At 39.2% G+C, this 26,780-nt stretch overlaps 2 protein-coding genes across 2 annotated transcripts in view; one reads left to right on the forward strand and one right to left on the reverse strand.

The window, feature by feature from the left end:
* The window catches only part of KaiR1D (Kainate-type ionotropic glutamate receptor subunit 1D), a 169,601-nt gene extending 166,546 nt beyond the window's left edge, over nucleotides 1–3,055 (reverse strand). The window contains exon 1 of the mRNA XM_043423445.1: nucleotides 2,644–3,055. The gene's annotated coding sequence lies outside the window, so the exon portion shown is untranslated. The remainder of the gene's footprint in view (nucleotides 1–2,643) is intronic.
* Nucleotides 1–26,780, forward strand: part of LOC122413239 (glutamate receptor ionotropic, kainate 2-like) — a 32,817-nt gene that overhangs the window by 4,899 nt on the left and 1,138 nt on the right. The window contains exons 2-13 of the mRNA XM_043423442.1: nucleotides 4,844–4,942; nucleotides 18,709–18,864; nucleotides 22,055–22,245; nucleotides 23,003–23,320; nucleotides 23,502–23,600; nucleotides 24,382–24,567; nucleotides 24,725–24,940; nucleotides 25,029–25,244; nucleotides 25,325–25,409; nucleotides 25,524–25,662; nucleotides 25,876–26,013; nucleotides 26,560–26,758. Coding sequence (XP_043279377.1) covers nucleotides 4,858–4,942; nucleotides 18,709–18,864; nucleotides 22,055–22,245; nucleotides 23,003–23,320; nucleotides 23,502–23,600; nucleotides 24,382–24,567; nucleotides 24,725–24,940; nucleotides 25,029–25,244; nucleotides 25,325–25,409; nucleotides 25,524–25,662; nucleotides 25,876–26,013; nucleotides 26,560–26,758 — 2,028 coding nt within the window. The 5' untranslated portion in view covers nucleotides 4,844–4,857. The remainder of the gene's footprint in view (nucleotides 1–4,843; nucleotides 4,943–18,708; nucleotides 18,865–22,054; nucleotides 22,246–23,002; nucleotides 23,321–23,501; nucleotides 23,601–24,381; nucleotides 24,568–24,724; nucleotides 24,941–25,028; nucleotides 25,245–25,324; nucleotides 25,410–25,523; nucleotides 25,663–25,875; nucleotides 26,014–26,559; nucleotides 26,759–26,780) is intronic.

Genomic DNA, 26,780 nt, shown 5'->3' on the forward strand with positions numbered 1-26,780 from the left:
ATATTGAAATCACTTTTTTAATTCTCAACCGATTTAGACCGAATTTGGTACACAACCGTAAAATACCCGGAAACAAATTTTCATGTAATTCGATAACTTATTAGCTCGTACGAGTTTTGATAAGAAAACTGAAAAAAGTTTATGCTTCAGCCGATTAATTAATAAAGTCGAAAAAATTAAATGACTAATCTGTATATTATTAAAAGATACACGGCCCGTCTTGAATCTTTCTGCCTACACTTTACCTCAATACTTGGCGTCAAGACGCTGCCGCGTCTCTAGATTATTATTATTATTATTGATATTATTATCGTTATTATTATTGTTATACAAGAAATCTTAATTCATTTGCAATATCAAAAAAATGAAGATAACACAACATGTGTCCACTAAATATTATATATACTGAAAAAAAAATTGCTTCAAAGAGTCGATTATTATTTGGTGAGTGCGAGCAACAAAATATTCTTGGATTAATAACAACAAATTGGTTGATGAACAACTAATGGATGACCAGAAGTTGATCATCAATTGCTGCCGTTGCAAGACAGTGCTGGCTGAGCCTAGGCTGATGAGCGGATACCGATTGTATATCTAACAATTTAAAAAATAAGGCGAGCAGTATTAACCCGAGGTATGGGACAATGATGGCCTCCAACGGTTGGCTGCCAGTCATGAACCGACACTGGCCCAAGCGTGGGCGATTGTCGGGTCCCAATGCTCAAATTCTTCATTGGCTATAAGCGTGGGCAAATATGCTGGCCCATGCTCGGGCCCAACGTCGAGTCCCAACGATTGGCTGCCAGTTATAAACAGACACCGGCCGAGGGTTGGCTGGTCGTCGGGTCCCAATGCCCAAGTTTAGCATTGACTAAACGTGGGCAAACATGCTGGCCCGTACTCGGGCCCAACGCTGAGTCCCAACGGTCGTTTACCCAGTATCGAGCCAAGCATCGGCCATATGGTAAGCATCGGCAATTTTTTCACGGGCAGTCGAAAAAAAAACAATCCCTTAACAATTTCAAGTCTCAGTTTCATTTGTTCCAAAATTTTTTTATTTTCTTCCTTTTTAAAATTTTTCAAAGTATTCCTTTTCTGGAAAATATACCAAATTGCAAGAATAAAAAAAAAAAATCATTTCCGCAATTGTATTGCTCCGACCCCCTGAAATCCTCGAACATCCACTTTTCCCTATGAATTTTCGACCCCCCCAATACACTTTTAAATAAATTACATTTACAAAATGTTCTACCGCATCGCTCCGAATTTCATGTCCCCTTCAAATATCCAAATGTATTCATACATGTTATTTTGAACGAGTACCTTAAAAAAGTCCACAATACTAGGGGATCTGAGCCGAGCTTCTAACGTCACATTTATTCCATATGTAGAATCTATATATGACGTCCAGTCTAGTAGTGTTACGTCACGCTTTTTGCAAACCTTCATACAAACACACCTCGATGCATGCATGTGTGTTTTCCTATGTATAGACATATCTTATGAAACAAGCTTCCAGTTTTATTGCTTCGCAACATGCGGATATGAAAAGCATTTACGAGATTCAACTTGAAGTCGTGTGGCAAAACTGCAAAACTTCATCAGGTCTATAAATTTGTATATAGATATGGACAGACGAGCAAGTGGTTTACTGTCACAAGTATTTTGGAAAAGCACTTCTCGTTGCGGTAGCTTTCGAAGCCTTGACGCAGCTTTTCCTATCAAATGAACCAAAAGCATCCAATTTAATCCCAACTAAGGAAATTTATTACTCTTGTTATCATATTCTAATGCTCTCTACGACCATTTGTCAGCTTATTAAATGTCTGTTAAATATGGGAATAGATTCGAATATTCATTGATCTTGAATGATGAAGAATATTTGTGGTTCTTTCATCTGAAAAGATTTAAATTCAAGTTAATTGTATATTTGGATTTAAATCAGAATTCACGATCAGTTGGTGTTTATTTCGAACAAATGACCGACTCATGACAACGAGCAACGACAAATCCAACAAGGTTTCACAAAATCGTCACGTGACTCCAACTAGAATTTTGGGAGACGGCTGATAGCTAACTAATGAATTAATTCTTTAAATCAGACACGATTGCCTTGTATGTGATCGAATTTAATTTATGAAATTGGTTCACTGTGAATTCTCCATTACAGTCAAATCAATGACAAAGTAAAATTGATATCTTAAAATCAACGGATGAATAAGCTGATGTCGTGATCTATTTTGTCAAGATTTTTTGATAAAATAAAAATTGAGCAGCAAAACAAAAACATGGTCAAACTTATTTCTAAGTTCTTATATTTTAGTTAAACATCAATTATAACCCGGCAATATTCACACTAGATAATAAACGTCGATTATATAATAAATTATCTTAATCCCCCCCCAATATTACTGATCAAATTGGTTATCCCATAGCATGATATCAACTTGAATCACTCCAAAATGTTACCTTACAACTTTTTGATTATTGAGATACCTTGACCTTGAGTAATTTCCAGGTATTTTGACGTTAGTGATAATATTGTAATTAGAGACGAGAAAACACTAAATTTTCTCATTGCTCATAAAAAAACATTGGTCTCATGCATTTTTTCAATAAATAATGAAAACTTCTAGTTCTTACTATTTTTCAGTGGTTTTCATGCTGCTACGTAAAATCCATTTCGCAGAGCTCCAACTGCGTCAATATTTCACTCGGCAAATTAAGTAGCTCTAGAGCTATTAACGCGAATGTTTCATCAAGCATTCAGTAAAATGTTTCACCCCTCATTTCACTTCGCTTCCCAGAGAAAAGTGGAAGCTAACATGTATTTTCATGAAAAGTTGACCGCACGAATGTTCGTAACGCGTACTGTCACCTACGACTGTTATTTTATTCAGAGAAAATCTGGAGAATTGATAAATCTAAACTCCACGACATTATTTCTCTTGCGATTTATTTGAACCCCCATGAATTTAGAAGGATAAAAAGAACATACGAAAATAATCAGATCCATTGAAACTTTAGTTGTTGAATGAAGATCGACAGCGGTGCAAAAAGAGACTGAATAAAAGCACAAGTTCAGAGACAAACGTTAGACAATGTCTCCGATGTAGAGTCCCTTGGAGGGCTTGAGAGTTGCCTCGCACCGAGTTGCTCCGCCCCTTTCGGCTCGATCATCACTCCAAGAGGGTGAGGCATGTTTCTATAGCTTTTTCGCCACGTGTGTACCAACACTTTAACGACAATTGCCAGTGTGTTAACTCGTACGTGTTGCTCTGTGCCGTTCGCTGAATTTTCTCGAGAGAAAATCTCACGTATAAGGGGTTTTCCAAGGAACACAAACTGTATGTTGATTCAGGCCAAGCGAAAATAAGACTGGCAATTGACCAGTCTTCGTCGAAACCATTTTGGATGCCAGCAAATAAAAAAAAGCTGTCCCAGTGTTTTTCTTCTCCAGTTTTTCCATCCTCACTATTCAAACTTTTCCAATCACCGACATTCCCCAGAAAGGAATAAAAAACTATACATTTTTGAAGATGAGAAAACGCAGGGAAATCCGAAGAATCCCTCCCGTCGAGGCTCAATCCGGAAACGCTGCAGCCCAATCCAGTTTCGCAATCCAACCCCAAACGCCCAGTAAATCAAGCCGCACAATTTTCCTTTCTTTCTCCCTCCTCGTTCTCTGTTTATCGGGCCAATCACAGTGCGATTTACCTCGTTGAGTCGAGAATCGAACTAACCAGAAAATCGAGAGGGATTTGTGCTGCCGTTGGTGACTTCGCGTTTACCTCCCAGTACTGACGGCATTTATGAGAAACTTTTACTACCCTTTCCCAACTCCTGTGTGTAGATATGTGCGTGTATGTGTGTGTGTGTGAGTTGTACGTCTACTCATGGTAGTTGACCTGCATACGGAGAGCGGAGGGGCTTCGCTTCTAATTGCCAGGGAAAATATAGTCCGGAGTTTGATCGTTGACCGCAGCGACGAACGACACCACTTCTCAAACTTTCACGTACGTTATAAATTTATTTTTCTATAGGAAAAAAAAATATGCATGAAAATTTAAGCGCGGCTTTCCTGTGCTGGGTTACACATAAAATCGACTGATTGTCTGCGCGATTATTTGGCTCTCCGGTACAGAAAAAATCTGCAATGATTTCAACGCGCTCAACAAAATCGTTCGGCCAATATGACTTCTCTTTGTATTTTCCCCCTAATGCGATAAAACGAAATTTTTTTTTACTCTCCTTGGCAAATCGAGGTTTCTGTATGTTCGACCGAATCGACGACGAAAGCAGTAGTAATTCGTCGGGTTGGCTGTGAATGCCACCAATTGAAAGGAAAGCGAGCGAGCCAACACCGAACTTGGCCATGTTATGCACTAAACGATATATCGTCCCACTTCTCCCCTGACCTTCCCTCCAGAAAAGAGTCAACGTAAATCGACAGGGATTTCTGTGCGGACAATGTAGAAGTGAGAAAAGAGGGCTGACGATGCCAAGACACTTGAGAACATGAATTGTGAGAATTCCATAGACTTTTTCCTTAGGACTGAATTCATATAGAAAAATTGAAATTCCAACAGCCCCGAGACGAAGACTTTGAACGTGGAAAACTTTTTCATTTGACGAACAGTCCATCGAATTTTTTACGATGAATATTTTGAAGCATATATAATCGCCTGATTCTCCGTGGCGTCTTTCTGTTGTGTGCTGAATAAAAATGATTGTTCCATCTATTAAGGAAATTTTTAATGAAACTTTTGAACGAAATCATCACTTCGTTAGCAATTTTTTGGCTCTTGTCATTCTTCAATGGCGTATTTTTTCTTGCTTGCAGGTAAAAATTCAAGAATGGAGACAAAATTTTGGCTGAAAATTTTATTCAGCATCGTTCTACTGAGCGGTGGACAAGCCGCGCCACGAACGCTAAGGATCGGTAAGAAAATTTTCAATCGCATCGAATTCCTGATGGGTTTTTATGTTTGACTTATTTAGCAGTGATTTCGCACGTATTTTATCAAAATTCTGTGTGCATTCTCGTCGGCGCGTTGACTTTGCATATTTCAATACGTTATCAACAAGTAGAAAGCCAAATTTACCTTGGCTCTAAGAGCATGAAGCATAAAATTCTTTAGTTTACACGCCTTTTTATTATATATTTGCATTTTTATCTCTCTCTATAAAATTCAATTCTTCTCGCGAGATTTTCCACTTTTGCAACACTGCGGACGAACAATCGATGTATGTGCATAGAGTTTCTCACGTGTTCCGGATAAAACCAGTTTCCAGGGGTCACGGAAATGTACAACCCTTTTCAATGACCCTTCCATATCTGAGATCCTTGCTACGAGCCTTTCCATGGTAAACGAAACATTCGTTTTTTTTCTAAAAAAAAAAAATAAAGATCCTCTAATATATTAGTTGATCGCAGTTGTGTATACGAACACGAATTCATGAGGACTTTTTTGCCACGAAGAGTGACCCCTTGACATGTTTTACGAATGATTGACTCAGTCCAGTACGAATTGCCCGTACGCATATATCGCGCATATCGACTTTCACATCGCGTTCTCAGCTCAATCGTAAAATTCCGGAGATATCGTCACTCCCGTGGGGAAGTTTTTCTGCCTGGGTTTTGCCTTCCGGTTTGGGTGCGAGAAAAATATACACACGACTCGACAGCAGAATGAACGTGAACTGGATACTTTTGGATCCTCTACCACGCTTCCATTTCCGCTGTGTAAAAAGTTATAAGAGACGAAAACAAACATGCCCCTATACGAGTCTCTCGATGCCGCTATAAAATTGATCGGAAATATGTTTTTCACTCAAAAGGTTAAACAGATTTCAACATTTATGGAGATCATGCATCTTTGTAAATATTTCTGAAACTCTCTCGTTGTTGACGTTATCTCGAAAATTCATTTGATTTTTTATGAAATCTTATTATTTTAACGAATATATTGCAAAGTCATTTCGTCGTATAATAATTTGGAAAGTCTGCGGCCCTAAATGGCAGCTGGAATATAAATTTGGCGTAGTGTGGGTCAATGTTTCACTGCTTTTTCTTCCAGCAGGAAGTTATGATCGTAAAAGTAGCCAGACACTGAACGGCACCGTAACGATTTTCTTCTGGCGATTTATTTTGCCAGGGGCTTGATCCACGGTGTAATAAATGGTTTATGATTGCAGAATTTTTGCTCAGATAATTCAAGCACACACATCCTCCCATAATATACATATATATATATAAAAAATAGTATATTTTTGAGCCAAAGATCCTAGAAACGAAGATTTAATGTGGAATCTTCTCCGGCTTTTTCTTCCTCATTTTGTCCCCCTTTTTTCCGCATTTTACGTATTCACATATATTAAATTGAATGTATGAAACAAAACGAGGGGTTGGACTCGTGATTTTCATTCTTGGCCTATGAATGTTAATGGCTATGCTTCGTTCCGAGATTTCTCGACTTATTCGAATGGATAAATTGTTCCTCGTTTACTCATTCACTCGGGCCCATATCGTTTGTCTGAAGGGGACACGGGCTTTATTCTTTCGGTGGCAGTAGAGCCAGTTTATTGATATAAAACGCCACCTGTCGGTGCCATACGTTCTATCTCACGAGATGGGGAAAAGAATCCTGAAGGATCTTCGTCGTCCGCAATGGGAAAAGAAAAGGGACAACGCTGTGAGTTGAGATTCGAAGCCTTTATACGAGCCCCGAGCTCGAGCCAAATATAAAGAAAAAACTTCCTTGCTTTAGTGCTCCTTTATACGAGTGCCGTGTTTTTCTCTTTATGCTCGTTTACGGAAAGCTCGTTTTTCTTTTTAACCCTTTTATGCATTAAAACGCTCTCTGTGTTAGCTGTAAGTATAATATTAATTATGAAAATCACTTTCCATCAAAAAACTTTTTCGCATTAGTCGCGAATAATTATATCAAACTTTGCTATTGAAATAAAATAAGATACGAATAGCAACAGTGAAAATCTCTCAAATATTCCCATAGACATCTTCGAATTTTCCTGCTCTTTTTCTCACGTAGTCTCTCTTTCACATCATGAGGGGTTGAGCCGAGCTTTGTCGTTCACCTCCCGATTGAAAGTAGCTGCTTGTTCTCAATCTACTTTTCCTATTTTTATATCCCACTCTCTTTCTATTTTTCTTTTTCTCTATCCATCTCCATCCCCCACATTTATGTAATCCTATTCGTAGGATCATTTTTTCATACTTTATTCAATAGCATTCCTTTAGTATTGTCATCCACGTTTGTATTATTCTTTTCAAACTATTATGATTCCCTTTGAGCCGTTTGATATTGCCATACATTGTGCTTGATTATGAAAAGCCATCGATGTATATCGCTCCTTTCTTTCTGTGGAGTGTACACTTTTTTTCCCCGATTCACGTTAAATCCCCAACGAGTACTGCGACCTTCTTCCTTCAGTGTTTTCACTTTCTTGTAAAGTATACGCAACTTTTCTTATCTGCATGACAAATTTGCAACGATCAACGTGTCTAAATCATCTTTATTTCATGAAATAAGAACTTTTTTTCCGGCATTTCCATATGAAAATACTCCCAGATAAAAAAAATCTCCATATTCCAATTCCACAGCCACGTTCATAGATCTTTTCAACAAATCCTCTAACCCAACAAATATGCGTTTCGCGACAAGACATTCGAGCATTTTTCTGTGAAGGTAAAATCGATTTTGCTCTGTTCGTCAATTGTGTGAGCATTCGATTCATAAGAATAGTTCATTTCACTTTAACCTTGAGTAGCAAATGAAAGTTTTTTGGCGAATAGAAAATATCCGTTTTGTTATGGCTCAGTCAGTGAGATAATGGGATGCAGACTTGCTGGGGGAGAAAATGTAATTATGCCAAAGGTACAGTGGAAAGAGGAGCGATTCACCGAGGAAGAGGAAGGGGGGGGGGGGGAGGTAGAGTAACAATTACAATTGCTAGAATGTACGCTCGTGGGACATGTCGTGCCTCTGGTCGAGCTCCGAAGCTCTTGTTATGTTCATTTTGCACAATGATTGGCTCAATCACTGGCACATTCAGGGCTCTTCCTCTTCCCTTCCTCTTCATACAGTTTCGAGTTAACTCTCATCTGTGCAGAAGAAAAATCTTGCAGAGCTGTTATGCATGTATATTTGTCAATCTGTCAAGAGGAAGCTCTTCCACTGGGAGAGATACTCAAACTGCTCTTTTCTCAACGGTCTTACAGTTCCTCAGTATGCATATGCACATCATTTTGACTGCTGCATAAATATAGGCAAATCCAGAAAAAATCGGTCCATCTTGAGTCCCCCAGTTTTCTTGTATCTCTACGTAAATGGTCCATTTTCTATCTTTCTCTTTCTTCCCCCGTTTATTCGTCGAACTTTGTTTCGCGAACCTATTAAAATTCCACTCGGGCTCCTTGGTTAATGACGCCTCGAGGGAACGGAGCTTAGGCACAACGTTAGCCGCTTCTAAACACATTTGTTCCTGCGTATACAAGCATGCACTGTATATATACGGCTTTATCTGTACATGGAGGTATTTACGAATTGTACATAGTGGGGATGATAGTTTTAAGTTTAATTAAACCACGAAGCGTCTCTCCACGTGAAACTACCGATTCGATAATCAGATACGTAGACACCCCGTGGGAATTAGATCCTCGATATGATACCCCGAGTAGATGATGCACACCAATCAATGGAATCGTCTGGTTACGAGGTCCTACCCTCGTAAAAGCGTGAAGTGAGAAATTGGAATGGACTCAATCGCCAGTGGCTCTATTCTTGAAATTTATTATCCTGGATAATGAGTATGAAAAAGGTGAAAAAGTTATTTAAAGAAAATGACAAATGGGACGACGAGCATTTTTCAATCGCCAAAGGCTTGATGCACTTTGGTTTCAGAACGAAGGCTAAGGGATTCTAAAAATGCTGGTTATTTCTCATCCGGAAATTTCTTACGTCAGAGAAACGTGTGTTATAACAGTGAGATTATTGTTAGTCGGAATTATCGAATGTCGAAAGCTCCTGTCTCACCTCCTCGTAAACAAGCGGATGACGATTTTATCGAAACTTTGTTGGCGACCATATTTATTCGTAATTATCGTACCCAGTCACCACTTCCTCCGTATGTATACGAAGATGGAAAATACCGAGAGGGAGAGAGAGAGAGAACGAAGCGAAAACCACGACTGGGAATATCTCGTGGGGGGACACACATCCCCATGTAATTTTACACCGCAGACTCCCATCTTCTAACCTATTAAGAGTGTTATGCAAATTTCAATGCGAAAAGCGCGAACCAACCTCTCGTACCAAAGCTGCGAGATGAGGGACTGTGTTAGTCTATGTAAAGTTCCTAAAGAGCAGCTAAGAGAAATGGAAAATCTCTATGTTACTCGGCCCTTGTAATTATTCCAATGGGGATGCGGAAACAAAAGGTCAAAATATCTCAACTTGAAACTCTCCAGTCTATACATCACAAGACGAAACAAAAGTGAAAGAGTCTTGAGCTACGTGAAGAGAGGTCCTTCAATTTTAATCCGCCTACGAGAAAACCCCATGCAGCATTTTTATTAGTAATGCAGTTTTTTTGTTTATAGAACTACTTTCAACCCGTATAGACACCAGACTGGTGCAATTTACACCCACGAAAATTTCAAGTGTTACTTCAAAATTCCTTTCATTAATTTCACCATTTTTCTATAATGAAACTTTATTTTTCAATTTTTTAAATGATTGTGTAATCGACTACTAAGAAATTTTCATCCCTAAAAAGTCTCGTTGTAAGATTCATTCCATACATTTATGAATGAAGTAAACAATTTTGAAAAGTCGAAGTGAAAATTTGCGCCAATGTGGTGAGTGTGTGAACTCAAAAGGAGTGCGGTGTTTAAGGGTTAAATGATTAACGTTCACTCGATAAAGGTGATACCATTTGGAGATCTCAACTGTGTCTTTAGTCGTCGATGACAATCCTTTGAATATATGGTCGTAATTCCTCTATAAATTAATGTAATAATTATGCAAAGCTCCGGTTAAAAAGCGTCCGCAATTTTTTGTTCTCGCTCCTGAATACATCACGTCCCGAAATTTTCGTAGCTAAAAAATGTCAAGGTAATTTTTCTTCGCTGATCCTGCTGTGAGACAGAAGAAAAATTGAACAAAAAAATAACCGACAGCATCCGGTGCTTTAATAGTTGCAGAACGAGCTTGGTATTCTTATGGTAATTGCTCAGGATAGATGTGCACTTATATATCGAGACATTAAAAAGCTTTAATGGTCGTGTACAGTGGGAAATTTAGTTCATAAAAATGCAGTCAAAAAGTTTCATCGTTCTGGAACTACTTCGTGGGAATCCTGCCCTAAGTCAAAGTCTCTACTTTTCTTGCATCCTCATTCATACACGTACGTGCACATAGTGGGCTGCTATTGTGATTGCGTGTCGGAAATTTATCGTTGAGATGTGAGAGCAAAATGAAAAAAACATGTTTGTACAAACGTTGCAATTAATTTCATTGAATGAAACTATTTTTCAAAGCCATCTGTCCATACTTTCAAGCAATTTCTCCAGGCGAATGCATCAAAATGTGCTTTAAAAATACAGGTTTCGGCAGTATAAAGCAGAGACACGAGTTCGGAGACACGGGATCGTCCTCCGTAGTAAAAAAAAAAAATACTATCAGCAGAATTTATTTTCTCTTCGAAAAAGAGCGAATATGTTTTCCCAGTTAAATGGTTTCCCCGCGCGCCATGTGCTCGAAAAATAGTTGAGTTTCCCGTCGTTGCACGCTGGCCTGTGTTAGCGTCCGGTAACATTGAAACTTTCGTAGCGTGAAATTGCCGGGCCGCGAATGTTACGGGTGTGAATGAAACGAGATAAGGCGGCACGAATGGACGAACGATGAGAGACCAAAGTATTAATCTTTTCCTCACTTCTGAATTTTCTTCACGACTTTTTCGACCGTTTTGTTTTTCTAGTTCACGCGTCTCCTCTTCTCATATTATTTTCTCAATAGATCTGAAGGAAGGTCACCTCGACGGTCCCTGATTGGCTCGCGGGGAAGGTGGAAGAAATTCTCGAGGAAGTCAGAGACGTATGGGTGAAGGAAATGTATTTCTTTCTTTTCTTCGCGATAGGTTTTATTGTCCGGTTTTTATCACAAGACCCATAGACCTCGGCAATACTGAAGAAACGTATATATGACAATATATATATTTGGTCCTGTATAGACATACATACTCAACATGTACAGATATACGTAAATGCATGTGTATCGTATTGAAAAAGGTCCATACGATGGCAGTCCAGGAAGGTCCGAGACGACTCAATTTCCCGGGTGGCTCGTTATCGCTTGTACGAGGTATCGCGAAAAGAGTTACGCCTCAACGAGCCATAGAGTCTGTAGCTTTATATAGCTGCATTACACGTAGCCTATATATTACTCTCTGCCATTCGACCAAGTGTAATAGGAAAAAGAGAGATAAAAATAGTCAACAAAAAGACATAATAAAGGAAAAATAAAACGTAAAGAAGTTCACGCCCCTGGCTTATTTTCGGGTATCAATAGTCCTAGGGCCGTAAAATCGGTTCTGTAGATAAGTCTGATCGATGCAACGAAACGTGTCTCGATGATTATTAAAAAATACTGAGTTAATGAAGGGATGAAGATCTGTAGATATTTTCGTGTGCTAATTGTATAGTTCGATTACGAGACTTTCGTGTCTGTGTGGAAGAAATATTTTTCATCGAGCATTCAGACGCAGGTGAATACTTCTGGGAACAGTGGTATGTAAATATAATTTTATGAATTTACCGGTGTAGTTGTCACTGGGTTTTGAAAGCATGTCTCCAACGAAAAATTATTTGCGGGGACTCAGATCAGCGCGGCTCACCACCCTTGACGAAGCTCCCACAATAATCTTGCTCCAAATACATGCCCAGGGTATTTAAGGGTGACGATAAAAATGTACTCGGTAGAAAAAACCTCGAGTACCTTCATAAGAATATTTTATGTCGCTCGTTTCCCAAGCGTCGTCCACTAATCTAGATTCTATGTGGACTTATTTTTCCGTCTCTACGTATGATTTTTAGCATAATGCTGCAGCTTCCTCGATATATGTGTGTGTGTGTGTGTACATCCTCGTCCATATAAGCCAGAAAGGGAAAAGAAGGAAAACTCGAGGAGAAACGACCCTCTTTCATTTTTAACTCTTGCTTGTCGGTGTGTCCAAGCTCGTTTGCTCGCTATAGCAAACATAAAAGACATGTACTGACACACACTCTCACATACTCGTGTACGCTTACATAAATATATCCATAGGTATTCGCCATATACAGATTCACATATAACCATAACAAACAAATTGCTTTTGGTGACCTCGTGGATAGACCAGCTTGGACCAACAGCGCCGTCTAGACGTGACGATAATGCCGAAACTCGAAGCACCAGGGGTGGCTTTTATATACAGAGGGAACTGGACAAATTGGGAAGAGTGATTTCCATCACTCTCCTCATATATTTTTATATATACGTTTAAGGCTCTATATATATTTTGATATACCGCAAATTCACTTGCATCCTTTGACAGACTCCTTCTATACGGGATCGAATTTTACGTTCGTTCTGTTTCGTACGTGTTAACTATTCTCTGTTCTGGTATTATTTGCATCGACATTGGCAAAGCTGAGGAGGCTGAATGATTGACATTTTGGCTTCGGCAGCGACAACTGTTGTCGAACTATGGAAGTAAGTTTTAAGAGACTTTAACGAATTTTTAAACCAATTTCGGGCGAGAAATTTCGCAAATTTGCATTTTGCTGAATAAAAGATTTTCAATCCGATCCATTGTTTTTTATATTATTTTGTTCTTTTTGTGTTGGTTGTGATAAACGATTGTTGGAGAATGTCGGACTGTTTGAATAATTATTACCTGGTTTTGGTTAACAACTTTATTTTGTTCATGTTAATCGACGAACGGAATAGTCGGTTGTTGAGTTTGAAAAAAAAGAACATTTCATTTTGAAATGATAAAGTAAATATAAGATTGATTAATTTACCTTGTGAAACGAGGTCAAACGAAAAGCAAGATCAATCAAGTTCACATTAAAATGCGTGCCATACTGATGATCATGTTCAATTCTTAAACAAGCAAATTGAAGACACAGAGATTGATCGGATCGCGGTGGCTCATTGATGGTTCTGATCAATCTGCGGGTTTGCTTGGTGTTTTCAACTAATGTTGTCATTAAACAATTACAAAATACTACTAGATATTAAAAATTTTAACAAAACAAATAACTTGATACTTTCAACCAATCTGCTACCATAAATAAGAAACAAATATTATTAGTTTGTTTGAAATGATATATTATAGACTTGAGCTTTTAATGAAACTAGAGAAAGCGCTTCATCTCTATTCAGAGTTTTTTCCAAGACTAATTATAAAACAAGAGGCGAAAAGCAAGATTGATATTTTTTGGCTTCCTTGGATACGAAAAGAGGTTTGTCCGGGGTCTTAAATATATCTATTATCGAAAGTCTCTATAGTTTTAATAACTGACTTATTCAAACACAAATAACGTGGAAATTAGTTGAAACCTCTGAAATCATTGTCAATCCTTCTCGTGAAACGTGTTATCGTGATTCGAATAGTTAAAAATTTAGTTAAACTCGTGTCCTCGCTCAATTTATCAGGCATCAATCACCCGCCCTCTTTCGTTATTCACTCTTGGATAATACAAATGATATTTAACAAGAGGCTTAATGCGGTCTGTACGACACGAAGCAGATGGCGTAACGAGAACATGAAGAGCGTGTAATGTCGAGTCTCGTTAATCAATATGGTTGAATCTAATTGGCCGAGGCTGACTCATTCATGCAGAAAGGGTAACATCAGTTGCACTCGAGAAACAATGGAACAAATAAGCTCAAAGAGGCAGGGGAATGGGAAGAGTGGAAAGTGTAGAAGATGAGGGACCGTTGAAATTACGTTCGGCCAATTAATGACACATTAACTATCCCCGAATTGCTGCACGCATATTCTGAAAAGTTGCCGATCACGAGGGCCCGAGCAACGATATTCAGTTCAGAAAATGAAATCGGCTAATGCCAATTGAATTTATGGAATTTCGGGTCTGTGGGTGCTTCTACACAATGGAATATTCATAGGTGTGTATCTTCGCTGGAGCGTGGTACTCGGCAACCTCATTCGGGCATCGAAAACAATGCAAAAGCGATGACAGCTCGGTAGGGGTTGTCTGCACCTCACTGCTGTTGCGGTCCATCCGGTCATGTATATGTACATGAGAATAGCGAGGGGATGGGTGCTTTTCGTAAACGACAGCCGGCACAGCTTTAAACGACTGTCCCCATGCGTGAGAGTCAATCCTGCGGTTTCATCAATACACCGGACGAAAAATCGTGATATTTAATACTGGACCTCTCCTGTGCGCGGTTTTGGTAATGCCTGCGTTTGTCGAGTAAAAAAAAAATCTAAAATACTTGACTCGGTGGAAAAATGATGAATTTCACGCTTTTTCGGATCGTTGGTCCCACCTCAGCCAACGAGAAAATATGATGAAAAACGCCGAATTAAAAGAACTATTTTTGAAGGAAGAGGAGAAAAAATGACGTACTTTGTACAAATGTGTGTCGTTAAAGTAGCGATGTGCTTAAGGCACACTTAACATTAACCCAAGCTTTTGTACGTAAAGCGAGGAAATCCCTGAGGCGACTGCGAAAAGGTCGCGACGCGACATCGTGTAATTTTCACGGTACTTACTTTTGTCTGACTCTGTAATGCCACCGACCACTGTGGCCTCCATCTTTCTCTATCTCCACTCTTATTCTCCATCTTTCTTCTTCATGTCCTTACGTACGGAGCACTCGCACTGCCCGTGTTTAAAGTTTATTTTGTGTACAGCTATTCCGTTCTCTATCGCTCGGAGCAGCTAAATTGACACCCACACACAGCGCGAGGAAGTCCAGTTATACATACGAGAACAGGCAAACTCGGTGGTGTATATTCTTATCAATAGTTTAGTTCGCCTGCGTCTCTCTCACGGACGCTGCTTCCCGAGGTTGAACGTTCTTGCTGCTGCTAGCCTCTGCGGACTTTCTACAGCGCGATGAGAGGCGGAGAATCCTTGCGTCTGACCGTAGCTGACCATAACTACTGCGGACAAAGCGGCCACGCAATATTTTTTATCCAGAGATTGGGAGGTGAGTTAGTAAGCTCGCAGGAGCCTCCTAATTGAAGGAAATTGTTCTCGCCTCGTCCTTGTAAACTTCTCGTGACCTTAAGGAGAAAAAAAATAGCAAATTCTTCACTCTTTGTGTTTTCACCTCAAGCAGGTGCAAAGTGAAATTTCTATCGCGAGGGTACGAATTCAAACAGTATTTTTAATTATCCGGTCTATCTTCGGGGTGCATTGAGAAAAAATTATTTCGTCAATACACTCCCTAATGGGCAACCGAATATCCGGAATAACAACGACCAAGATTTTTATTATCGTACGATCGACTCTTTCAATAATAGCTTTATTCGATTTAGTCGAAGATGGAATATTCCACGGAGTTTTATAATTTTCCAAGTTCACTCTGGATTTTATTCGTCAAAGGATACGAAATAAATGGATTCTTCTCTCTTCGAGTTCTCTAATTCATTCATGACCTGTGAAACTTTTTTATAATGAATGGAGTCTGCTCTAGATGAATTGTAAACTAAGTCCTGGGGGACAAGTAGTAATAATCGATTATTCGAAAGAGAGAAGCTTCCCCCTCGCCAGAGTCCAGAACTTATTCTGCATTTTTACTCCCCTCTCCGAAAAATATGTGTAAATATATATATGGGATTCGTGTACACGAAAATGTCTGTTAAAGTTTGTGTGCAATTTCACCGATACACGGAGCGTAACTTTCCATGTTATCGGGACACAATGCGCTAAAATAAAAGTTTCACAGACGATGATAAATATATATAGATTTTTATACAGATATACATGAATGTGTATGAATAGGAAACCCAGAGGGAATTGCGGTGGGAAGTGGTCGGAAGATCGATGCAGTGTCCTCGGGACTCTGAGGGTGCGAAAGCTCCGAGTGAGAACTTTTTTCTGACGAAAAAAGGAACGGAAACAACGAATGGAGAATTGAAGAGCCAGGATAAAACAGACCGTAGTATGGTCGTCGAATATCTTTCGAGGCACAGAAACATCGAACAGGAACTCCGAGATTGCTTTTTTACAAGACATACGCTTTATTATAGAACTACGTTTTTTTATTCTCATAAAGATGGATATACACATCCAGGAGAACAAACTCAACAGGTTTAAAGACGTTTCAGTGTCGTTCGCACCTTTTTTCGTGAGTCTCTCGTTGTTTCAAAAGAATTGACGCAGACGTTCGTACCGAAAATGAAGTTGGACGTTCCGAATGCTGGGGTTAAATGCGAATTTTTTTTTCAATACTTTCCTCTTGAAAAGGAATATTAGAAAACCCTCAGTTGTTCTGAATTCACCTTTTTTCTTAGAAAACTGAATAAACTCTATTATTTTTGACTGATCGTTGAATCATTTTTTCCCCGGACTTGAATGAGCCACGAAAAGAGCAGGTTTTCAAAAAAAATAAAAAACACTTGTGAAAACTAGCACTACGTTCAGGCATGGAAAGTAGATTATGGCAGGATTGATCTTGGAACTAATGTGAGTGGATTCGTGCGTTCCCACAATGGATTACACGAGGGTGGAAAATTCCGCAGCGCGAAATAACCCATTAGATTTGGAAAAGCTTTGAGAGACTGTCACTGGAAAACGGAAGCTTTGTGGCACGAAGTAAAAGTGCATGGAACGTTGAAAATGCGTGTTGAATAATTGGGAGTAAATCGTGCTTTTTAAACGAGTCCTTTTTGATACTAGAAATAGGGAGATTTTGTGCTGAAGCTTTTCCACCATTTTGTAGTCTCAAACGAAAGCCTGTAGCGAACCGACAATTACTAATTTGTGGCGTTATCCGGGCGGCAGTGTTTAATGTCTCGCAAAGCGTAAGAAAATGCGTGCTACAGCTTTTACCCTTAATTCGGATGTAACCATGGTTGAACCTACTCGCACACAGAGACACACTACGAGAACGAGGAAAATGGGGTTAAATGGTAAAGCTGCATACGCAGCAATTGAAAGGGCAAAGCAGCCAAGCGTTTGCCACAGTTGCAAGCACTAGAGCATTTTGCCTCCCTCGTACAAGCACAAAGACTCAAGACACATCCCCCTTTCTGGATTTCCCTCTCTCCCTCTCGCTCTCTTACCTCGCCAACAAGTAAAGCTTTTCTGGCTTTTACGACATTGGACCTCCTTTTTTATTCTCCGTCTCTAATTTCCTTTATATATATATATAAATATGTCAAAACAAAATGCCTTACACTCGCGGCCTCGATCTGCTCCTCCCTGCGATCTCATTCGAGCTTATCATTACAAGCACCCTACAAACGCGTATTACTCTGGCATCTCACTGTTCCTGTAATCCGGGACTTCTGTACGGTTTTTTGCAATGTGCACTTACCTTTGTCACAACATCGTGAGATTATCTTCAAATAAATTTACTACTATTTCCGCATGCTCACTGGGCACGTTCGCAATTGTTTAAAGAATTTTTGACTCCATATTTTTCCCAAAACACATTGTTACCAGAAGTTTTTCCAAACAATTTCATAGTGAAACATCTCAAATGCAAGCTCACGTGATCCAAGTTCAACGCACATGTGATTAGTGCACAGTGCACAATTGGAAAGTTGCAAATTCGAACAGCGATTCAACGATTGTCGGCATAAACGAATGTTCTCGAATTATGGCGGAACTATTTTGTCCTTTGCACGTCGCTTTCACGCGCTATTCACAAGAAGGCAAATGGGACCAAGAAATCGGTGTTGTCGTTGATGTTTGCGAACAAACCCGATAAGAAAAGGGAGTGGAACGCTACGGCCATGTGCGTCACTCTCGCGAAATCCCTCTTCCGCGACTGCAGCTTTGTTTAATTCAGTGAGAATATGGGTCACCTCACTCTGAAGTGAAACTCTGCTCCATGTCTCTTTCCAACTGCGTTTCACTTTTTCTCTTCCTGCCCGTGTTGTACTCCGCATTCGATCTTTCTCACTCGCCGTTCTGTATCTCATTTTCACCCTCGCACTTTTTCTTTTTCTGTTTCTCTCTCGAGCCTCTCCTTCCCTTTGCATTTTCTCTCACAACCCTCTCGTTTACAATGTAACATTACGTCTGTACAAAAGCACAAGCCCGCACGCGAACGCACACGCTTGCAGCATATTTAACTATAAGCAATTGTCGCTGGTGGTTTGAACGCCTTTTTCTATCCAGGGTTTCGCAAATCGTAATGAATATGGCAAAAACCACTGTGCATTCCATATCAATCAAACTAACGTTCGTATTCTGAAACAAAAATGAAGACTTGGATTGTTTGCAATTTAATGAAGAACACAGAAAACAACGTGGAGTTCAAAAAATCTTGTTTTCCGAAATTTTCCCAAAATTCAAATAAACTTTTTACAAATGATCGTGTAATTGTTCAAATGCAAGCCTCGATTCGAAGAGGTCATACGAAAAAACGCCTCTCCGCTCCTTATTTGAGCTGTGCTCTTGTCGATTCGTCACGTTTAAAGTATCGCTCGTTCTTACAGGTGCAATATTTCACAAAGGCGATGAGGAACAATACAAAGCTTTCACGGAGGCCCTGGCGGTACTAGACTCCGAAGAGATCGCACCGTCGTTCGTTCTGGAGCCAGTCGTACGATGGGTTAACGTCAGTAACGACAGTTTCAAGACCGGTTTGCTTGGTGAGCGAATTTGAGATTGATTGAACGCAGAAGTTTTGTGAGCTTCAAGTTTCTGAAAAGAAACATCGTGTTACGTGTCCGTGAAGAGTGAGAACAAATTTTTGAGGACAAAAAAACATGTGAAACCCACTAACGCAGGTTCTCCTTTCAGAGTGAAATTTGTCTTATTTTTCAATACAATTATATACCGTCAATTTCATTCTATTGCTAAACTGCATTGACTCGGTGAGACGCGCTTCTCTTCCGGATTATCGGATCCTCGTTCTTTCCATTATTTTGTTCTTCTTTAAGGATATTGCATTAGGAAATTCCTGGCAGAAATATGATATTATTGATCAATGAAAAATTGAATGAGGAAATCTGGTTTACTTGGAAAGGTAATGAGAATATGAAAATAAATCCGATGATGATCAGTCATATCGAATTTATAATCGATCGAGATTGATACAAATGTGTGAGTCGAGAGTAATTCGTGTCTTGCACATATTTTTCTTTCTTACGCAGAAACTCACTTCAATTCAAAGGAATGTCAAATTAGTAAACGAACAAATTTCTCAATTGTGTAGCTGTATTTCCTTTGCGTTTTCAATTCATATCGTCACATATCGTTCGATCATCTCAACTCTACTAAACTTTTTTTCAAAGTCAAGTGAAGTCTTGTGTTGTAAAAGTTTCCTTAATAACCAGGAATCATCACAAGTTTATTTTATTACGTGTCGATGTTCAGGTTGAGTGTGCGCTCGTCAAATGGATTTGAAAATAGCAGGCAATGAGAAGCTCTATATTTGATTTATTATCCAACAACTATTTTGAACACGTTCGAAACTCATGTTCACATCGCTCCCAAAAAGTGTTCTCTTCTGTTGCATTTCAGCTTCGAGCAGCACGCCCCCAAGAACAACCCAAGAATGGTTTAATCCTTTTTCCAAATTCATTCAATCTCATACAGATCTTCAAACTGTTTTCTAATTATGTAAATTTGTGAGCGCTTCTTAAAAAACAAAACGTGACGAATTTAATTGCGATCCGTTTGTACTGATACAAAAAGAAGCAGACTAATTCTTCGAAAGAGTTTGTGACTCGAACAAAGTATTTTTTCTTGTACTTTCTGTAATATGGTTAAGATGAAAATGGTAGAGAGTGGCCTGTTTTGTTGGGGTCATATGTCACGAGGATGCAAGGAAGCTCATTTTGAGCTTTGAATGATTATACGTCGCTACGAATTCGGAGCGTTTACGATACTCACAAGCGACACCGGGCTTTTCACTCTCGTACGCGATTTTGGATTTTACGCTGTACTCACTGCCTTTATTGAGGAAGCTTTTGCGAGTGGGTAACAGAACGTGACTGCGCGATTCCATCGTCTCAAAGCTTTCGGAGCAACTCGCTGAAAAGTTAGTCGGGGTAAGGAATTTCCTCGAGCGAAAAAAATCAAAGGGTTACTTCATAATTCACTACAAATTGTGAACGCGTTAGAGAAATAATGAGACTTTATGAATTTACGAAGCCACGAGGAGAGCAGGAAAACTATGCTGAGAAAAGGAATTTGCGAATTCAAGAAAATATCTCGTTAATCCAATAAATCGTGATGAACAACGATTTTTTTGTCGATTCAGCAAAACTTTTGTCCATTCAACAATATTTGGCGTTGTACTATGAGAATTATATGCGAGTGAGCCACCAAATTTAGATTTGGATTTAAAAAATTTCGGTTTGTTCGCTACCATTTGTTTGAAACAAGAAAAAATTTTGCTGGATCAGTAAATTTGTTGCTAGGATCTGGGAGTTTTTTGATGCAACAAAAATCTTTGTTGAATCAGCGAATTTATTTTCTCAGTCTGTTAAAAATGTCTGCGGAAGGTAGCGTGCAGAAATTAATCGGAAGATGAATCTTTTTTCACTCTTCCATTTTCTTATTTGAAAAATGCTACGCGCCCTACAAAAAAATTGAATACTCACATCAGCGTGAAGTTTTTGAGACTGAGCCACAGAACGCGCGGACTTTGATCAATTATGAATTCAATACATATACGATTGTCCGTCAGCGATCATGTCGCGCACTATTTAACAAGCTCTTTATACACTAATGGAGTTGAGCAAATTTCGTTCGATCCGTGAAATTGATTGGTTTTACGATACTTTTACCAGCTAAATGCCACGTAAGCTGTAACGATAAAACGTCAGGGGAAGTAACGAAAAACGTCAAGTTGCCGAGCCCGGTAGACTCACCAGTTCGTTAGTCCTGCTTGTTGGGAGCGAAAATGCGAGGGGAAAAAAGCCAAAATAAGCGAGAAGTTGTACAGTCACGATCCGTGGATCCACGCAAATTGACGGGTGCGCCTCGGTATGCGTTTGAATGTGTATACCGATCTACGACACGAGAGTGAAGCAGGTGAAAATGGGAGCAAAAATAAGCGGAAATACAAATTGGAATTGGCCATCCGGAGAGCCTTTTTTGTGGGACTGACACTTGACAAAAAAAGAGGGAAACTCTCTGATTGAGAAAATATTGGGAAACAAATTTCTCTTCACTTTTAAAACTGTATAATGTTGAAACGTGATTCGCCACTTTTCTGAATCGTACAATATCAACTGATCCATTTTGAAAATCCGATTAACGCGTTTACCCTAATTTTTTTGACCGGTATAAATTGTAAAATGGACATAAAAAGTGTTGGGCCTAAAAAATACACTCTTGAAACATACAAAAAAAATATTTCATATTTACTTTACTCAGTTTTCGTACAAAAAAATGGAGGAGATGACAGGTTCAAAAAAAAAGATAGGTTGTTGATAAAATCTCTGGAATTAATCATCAGAGAAAACAAATAAATATAGTTTTAGATTCAGTAGGTAAATGGCTATGGCACATACAATACGATTTTTTATTTTTTCGGTGCGTTGCGTATTAGCGCGCTGATACTTTTAAATATGTATACTTTCGAAAAATACAATAAAAAAAATGGATTTTTGGAAAATTATAATTAGGGTAGACCCCTTAATTATTTCAACAAATGAATCATTCATTTCACCATTAATATGGGGGAATAAACAAACTTGTGCTCAACGACATTTGCTGCTCGTCATGAAAAATTCCGTGGATCGTTATTTCTTCCTTGATCAGTGATGAAAGTAAATCCGTGTAAAATCCACATGGAATAAAGTCTCTAATAATTGATGTACAATTCAGCATGCGAGTTGATCGGTTTGGAAATCGTCGCGATATTTGGTCCCAGAAATCTGTACACACGGGGAATCGTATCAAGTACGGCTGCCAGATTTGATATTCCACATATCGAGTACGCTTGGCGGAGTGTCGAAGAATCAGAGACTCCAGCCACGTCAATAAATTTTTATCCGGATGGAGCCAAAATATCGCAGGTGAGTCGAATCGCTTTACCGCAATTACAATGCCAGTTTTATCTTTACAAAAAGAATGAGTGATAACATTTCTAGGATGACGAATGCTTAAAATCATTTTAATCATCAACATTCACTTTTGAATGGCAATATTTCCATCACGCAACAATAAACACGAGTTCCGTTGAGTCTCGGATATTTTCGGTAGCTGAGCATACCCAAGCTCGTGGATTATAAATTTTACGACAGGCGTGAACTGACAATACGTCAATCCTATTTTCCGTCCGATGAATACACCGGACTACTAGTATGGATGAGAAATTCGAAAGAAAGAGAGCAGAGAAATAGGGGAGAATGAAGACAGAGGGATTCCGAGTACATCCATATTTTATGAGGCTTTTCAAGCTCTGTATATCCGCTGCCTTTTACCCTCTCCCAGCTCCCCGCGCTCCATACAACTTTGTAGTCCGCTTTTATATATATTTTTCTTCACTTCTTTTTTATACGCTTTTCCCTGAGAATCCAGAGGGTTGGGATGGAAATATAAAAAATGTCTCGCGACGTGCAGAAAGGATTTTTACCTTTGCGAGAAAAACATTCTAATCTCTTTTGTCGTTGTAGCCGAAGAAACAAAAACACTAGTTTTATTGCTGTTTGAAATTTTGATCCTTCTCTAATACCTTTTTCCGCCATTGATCTAAAATTCAGAAAATATTTTTCTGTGAACAGCAACGCAGCTGAACATCAATTGATGTGTTTTCGTTGCTAATTGTTTCAGGCAATTGCTGAAACACTAAAGGCCTTGGTTTGGAAGCAGTTCACAGCAATTTACCAAACCAACGCTGGCCTCTCGAGGATTCAAAACGCCTTGGCGTTGCACGGGCCAACGGACAATCCTGTAACTGTACGACAATTGAAAACTGTTCTGGACAACAATAACGAACCTGAATACAGACCTTTGTTCAAAGAGGTGGCAAATTCCTCCGATTACAATATCTTGCTGGACGTCGAGCCGGAGAACCTTTCAGAGGTTCTGAAGCAAGCGAGAGAAGTCAAACTTTTCGGCGAATATTATCGGCACTTCATCACTGGCTTGGTACTTTTCTATAATTCATTCTCGTCGAATTATTGAAAATCACTCGAAACGGTATTTCGTTGCTGGGGAATATCGTCATTGATTTTGCACGGAATTAAAATTAATTCAATTGAATAATCAATCATTTGGAAAATATATTGGTCATTCTCCATCGCCCCGAATGATTTTCAAACATTTCCAGCACCCTTCGTCGTCGGAGCTCTTGGCAATCATGAACACCACGGATTCGAACGTCACCTTTTTCCAGATACTGACAGACGAATCGTATGGTTTTAATTCGGTACTCTTTTTCTCCATAATATCGACGCAGTAACCAAAAAATCATAATAATTATTGAAATGATTGAAAATAAATGTAATAAACATATTCGGAGCTGGCAGTCCTGGGAATGGGATTCGATTTTTTCTGATTGAGTATTCATTGGGGAAGCTATTGGTAAATTGCAGATTTTACATCGTATATGATTCAAGGGTGACAGCACAGGGGTCTGCAGACCCTTATATATCAGCTGAAACGTACTTCCCTAGCCTTATCTTTATTCTCATAATCATCCCTCTTCTTGGATTACATCTTGACGTCTACAACAACACTCCTCCCTTTTCGAGTTATTCACACCCTACTCTCCATCCCCTTCTTCAATACGACCCTGAATTCCGCTCGAATCTCCACGCACTGATCCGTGGTTAACCCCGAATCTGATAAATGCACCCTCGGCTATGCTCTATTTATGAAAAAAAGATGTCTTGTTGAACGAATTACTCTGGAAAATGGGTTGGGAATCGACCGAGTGACTGCAAATTTCAGGGGGTTAAACTGAATTGTTGCCTGTGTTTTTTTTTACTCGTCATTATAATATTTCAATGGTGTTATATTTTTTATCAAAATGGCCTAAATTAATATACGATCTTAGTGTTTTTTATTATTTTATTACGAAACGAGGCTCGACAGTTGTTTTCAATCATTTCAATTTCCTTTGTTCCTGAAGGTGTGTTTCAACTAAAACGTTTGTTTCTTTTTCGCGTAATTATACTGATGAAGTAAACATTTCAAATGTACTGCAGGTCGAAAGTTGCTGCCTCTTCGATTCCGTTTTCATTCTTCATCAAGCGCTCGAGGCGCTGAATGACCGAATTTCTAATGGAAATGGCGACGAAAAATCGCAAATACAGATCGTGCCTCCCCGATTAACCTGCAGTCAGCCAGAAAAGTATTCGGCTGGACCGAATATTACGAATCTCATGCGTGAAGTTAGTTCATCGTACAAAATTTTACGAGACTTAAAGGGTCGCCAAGGGATCCACTCATTAGCTTGAAATATCAGCTTAATTTAAGACGTTTTGGAAAAGGACGGCGGCCTTTTAAGACGACGGGATCGATCCTTTTTACATGTGTGCTCGTTTTCAGATAGCCAAAGAAGGCAGATTAACAGGTTTGATGACGTTCAAAGAGAATGGTCGAAGAGGATTTAATCTGACGATAAAAGAAACCGCAAGAAATCTCATAAACGTGACTGGTTGGTGGGATGACGGACACCTAAAATTGGTGAGGTCGCAACAGGAACGCAGCGCAGGAGTTTACAGAAGCTTGGAAGGCAAAGAAATGATAGTTACGACAAAACCGGTAACCGATAAAAACCAAAATAGTTCATCTCGAAAAAACCCATCGAGCATTTCAAATTTCTTTCGTTTATCGAACGTTTGTTCTCCAGGGCGAGCCGTACGTCATGGAAATGACCGGGCCCGGTCCGAAAGGTGTGACGATCGATAATAAACAATATCACGGATACTGCATCGATTTGATTGAGGAAATAGCGAAAGAATTGAAATTTACGACTAAATGGGAAATCGTAAAGGATTTACAGTACGGAAAATATGATCCCGAAACGAAACAGTGGAACGGTCTAATGAGACGACTTCTCGATCACGTGAGACTAGAAAAAACAAATTTACGTTGAAATTGAAATAACATCGTGAAGCAAAGCATCATTTTTCACTCATTTTTTAGCAAGCTGATTTGGCGATTTGCGATTTGACGATTACTCAAGCCCGTGAAAGCGTTGTTGACTTTACAATGCCTTTTATGAATCTGGGTAATAAAAAATGTTGCCTTTCATAATTTACAATAATTGCAACTTGATTTTTACTTTCAAGAGGCTGAAAAAATAAATTGATTCACAGCATACATGAGATGAAAAAATTTTCAGGAATAAGTATACTTTTCGCTAAACCTGAGGAAAAAGTGCCAGAACTATTTTCTTTTCTTTCGCCTTTTTCTACTGACGTGTGGATGTACATGGCCACTGCTTTTCTAGCAGTTTCAGTGATGCTCTTCATGCTTGCCAGGTAAAACTCGAACCGCGTTGGAAATTCTCAATATTCATAGAATTTTTTGACCCAATTCATGAGATAACTGAAAAATGAGCTTTATTTAATCAAACGATATTCACAAGTGAGTCAGTATTACTACTACGTATTTCTAATTTCTCTGTTTACTTTCACTTACCTACAAAATAATGCAATTACGTAAAAAGACAAATTTCGTTGTTCTCATTTCAGAATGGCTCCGGGCGAATGGGTCAGTTCTCATCCCTGTGCAACCGACCCGGAAGAGCTGGAAAACAGTTTCAACCTCATGAATTCGTTCTGGTTGACCATCGGTTCCCTTATGCAACAAGGTTCTGATATTCTTCCCAGGTCAGGATCATCTCCAGACATGATAAAAGCCATAATTTACCAAATGATTAAAAAATTCGAAACTTCCAATAGAGCCCTTTGATTTACGTCTCACGTCTGATTGAAATAGTCACAAAACACTATACACTCGTGACCGTACAAACGGTGTCTAATTTCCGCTTATGTCAGTTCCAAGGTTCCAAGCTTAAAACAAACCCAGTCCTTACGTTTCTTGTCAAGTGTTATCACCTCTGGTGTCTTTGAAGCTGTTTGTATTTGCGTTTATAGCTCAAGTGAGCACAGCAGCGAAGGGCGAGTAAGAGCAAAGAGACGTTAGTTTTAGTGACAACACTCCCGGTTATATGGTCCTCAGTCCGTTTTGTGTTTGTGCCGGCGTGAGTGTTCTAATTTGCTACTAAAATCAGATACCAGGCGTCCTAAGTAGCATCCCTTAAATCCAGGAGTAAATAATGAGATTGAGAATAATTGAAATTATTTTTGCCTTGTGTAATAATTTTTTTTTAGCTGCAATTTTGAATCTGTATTCGTCTCGTGCGCTTGATTTAGGGCACCGTCGATACGCATGGTCGCTGGAATGTGGTGGTTCTTCACTCTCATCATGGTCAGTTCTTACACGGCTAATCTCGCTGCTTTTCTTACTGCAACGAAACAAGATGTTACTATCGATAATGTCGAACAGCTTGCGGCTCAAACGACGATTAAATATGGCGCTGTTGCTGGTGGATCAACCGCTCAGTACTTTGAGGTACGTGCATTATTATTTCAAC

Source organism: Venturia canescens, chromosome 7 (assembly GCF_019457755.1).
Source record: "Venturia canescens isolate UGA chromosome 7, ASM1945775v1, whole genome shotgun sequence".
Classification (NCBI taxonomy): domain Eukaryota; kingdom Metazoa; phylum Arthropoda; class Insecta; order Hymenoptera; family Ichneumonidae; genus Venturia; species Venturia canescens.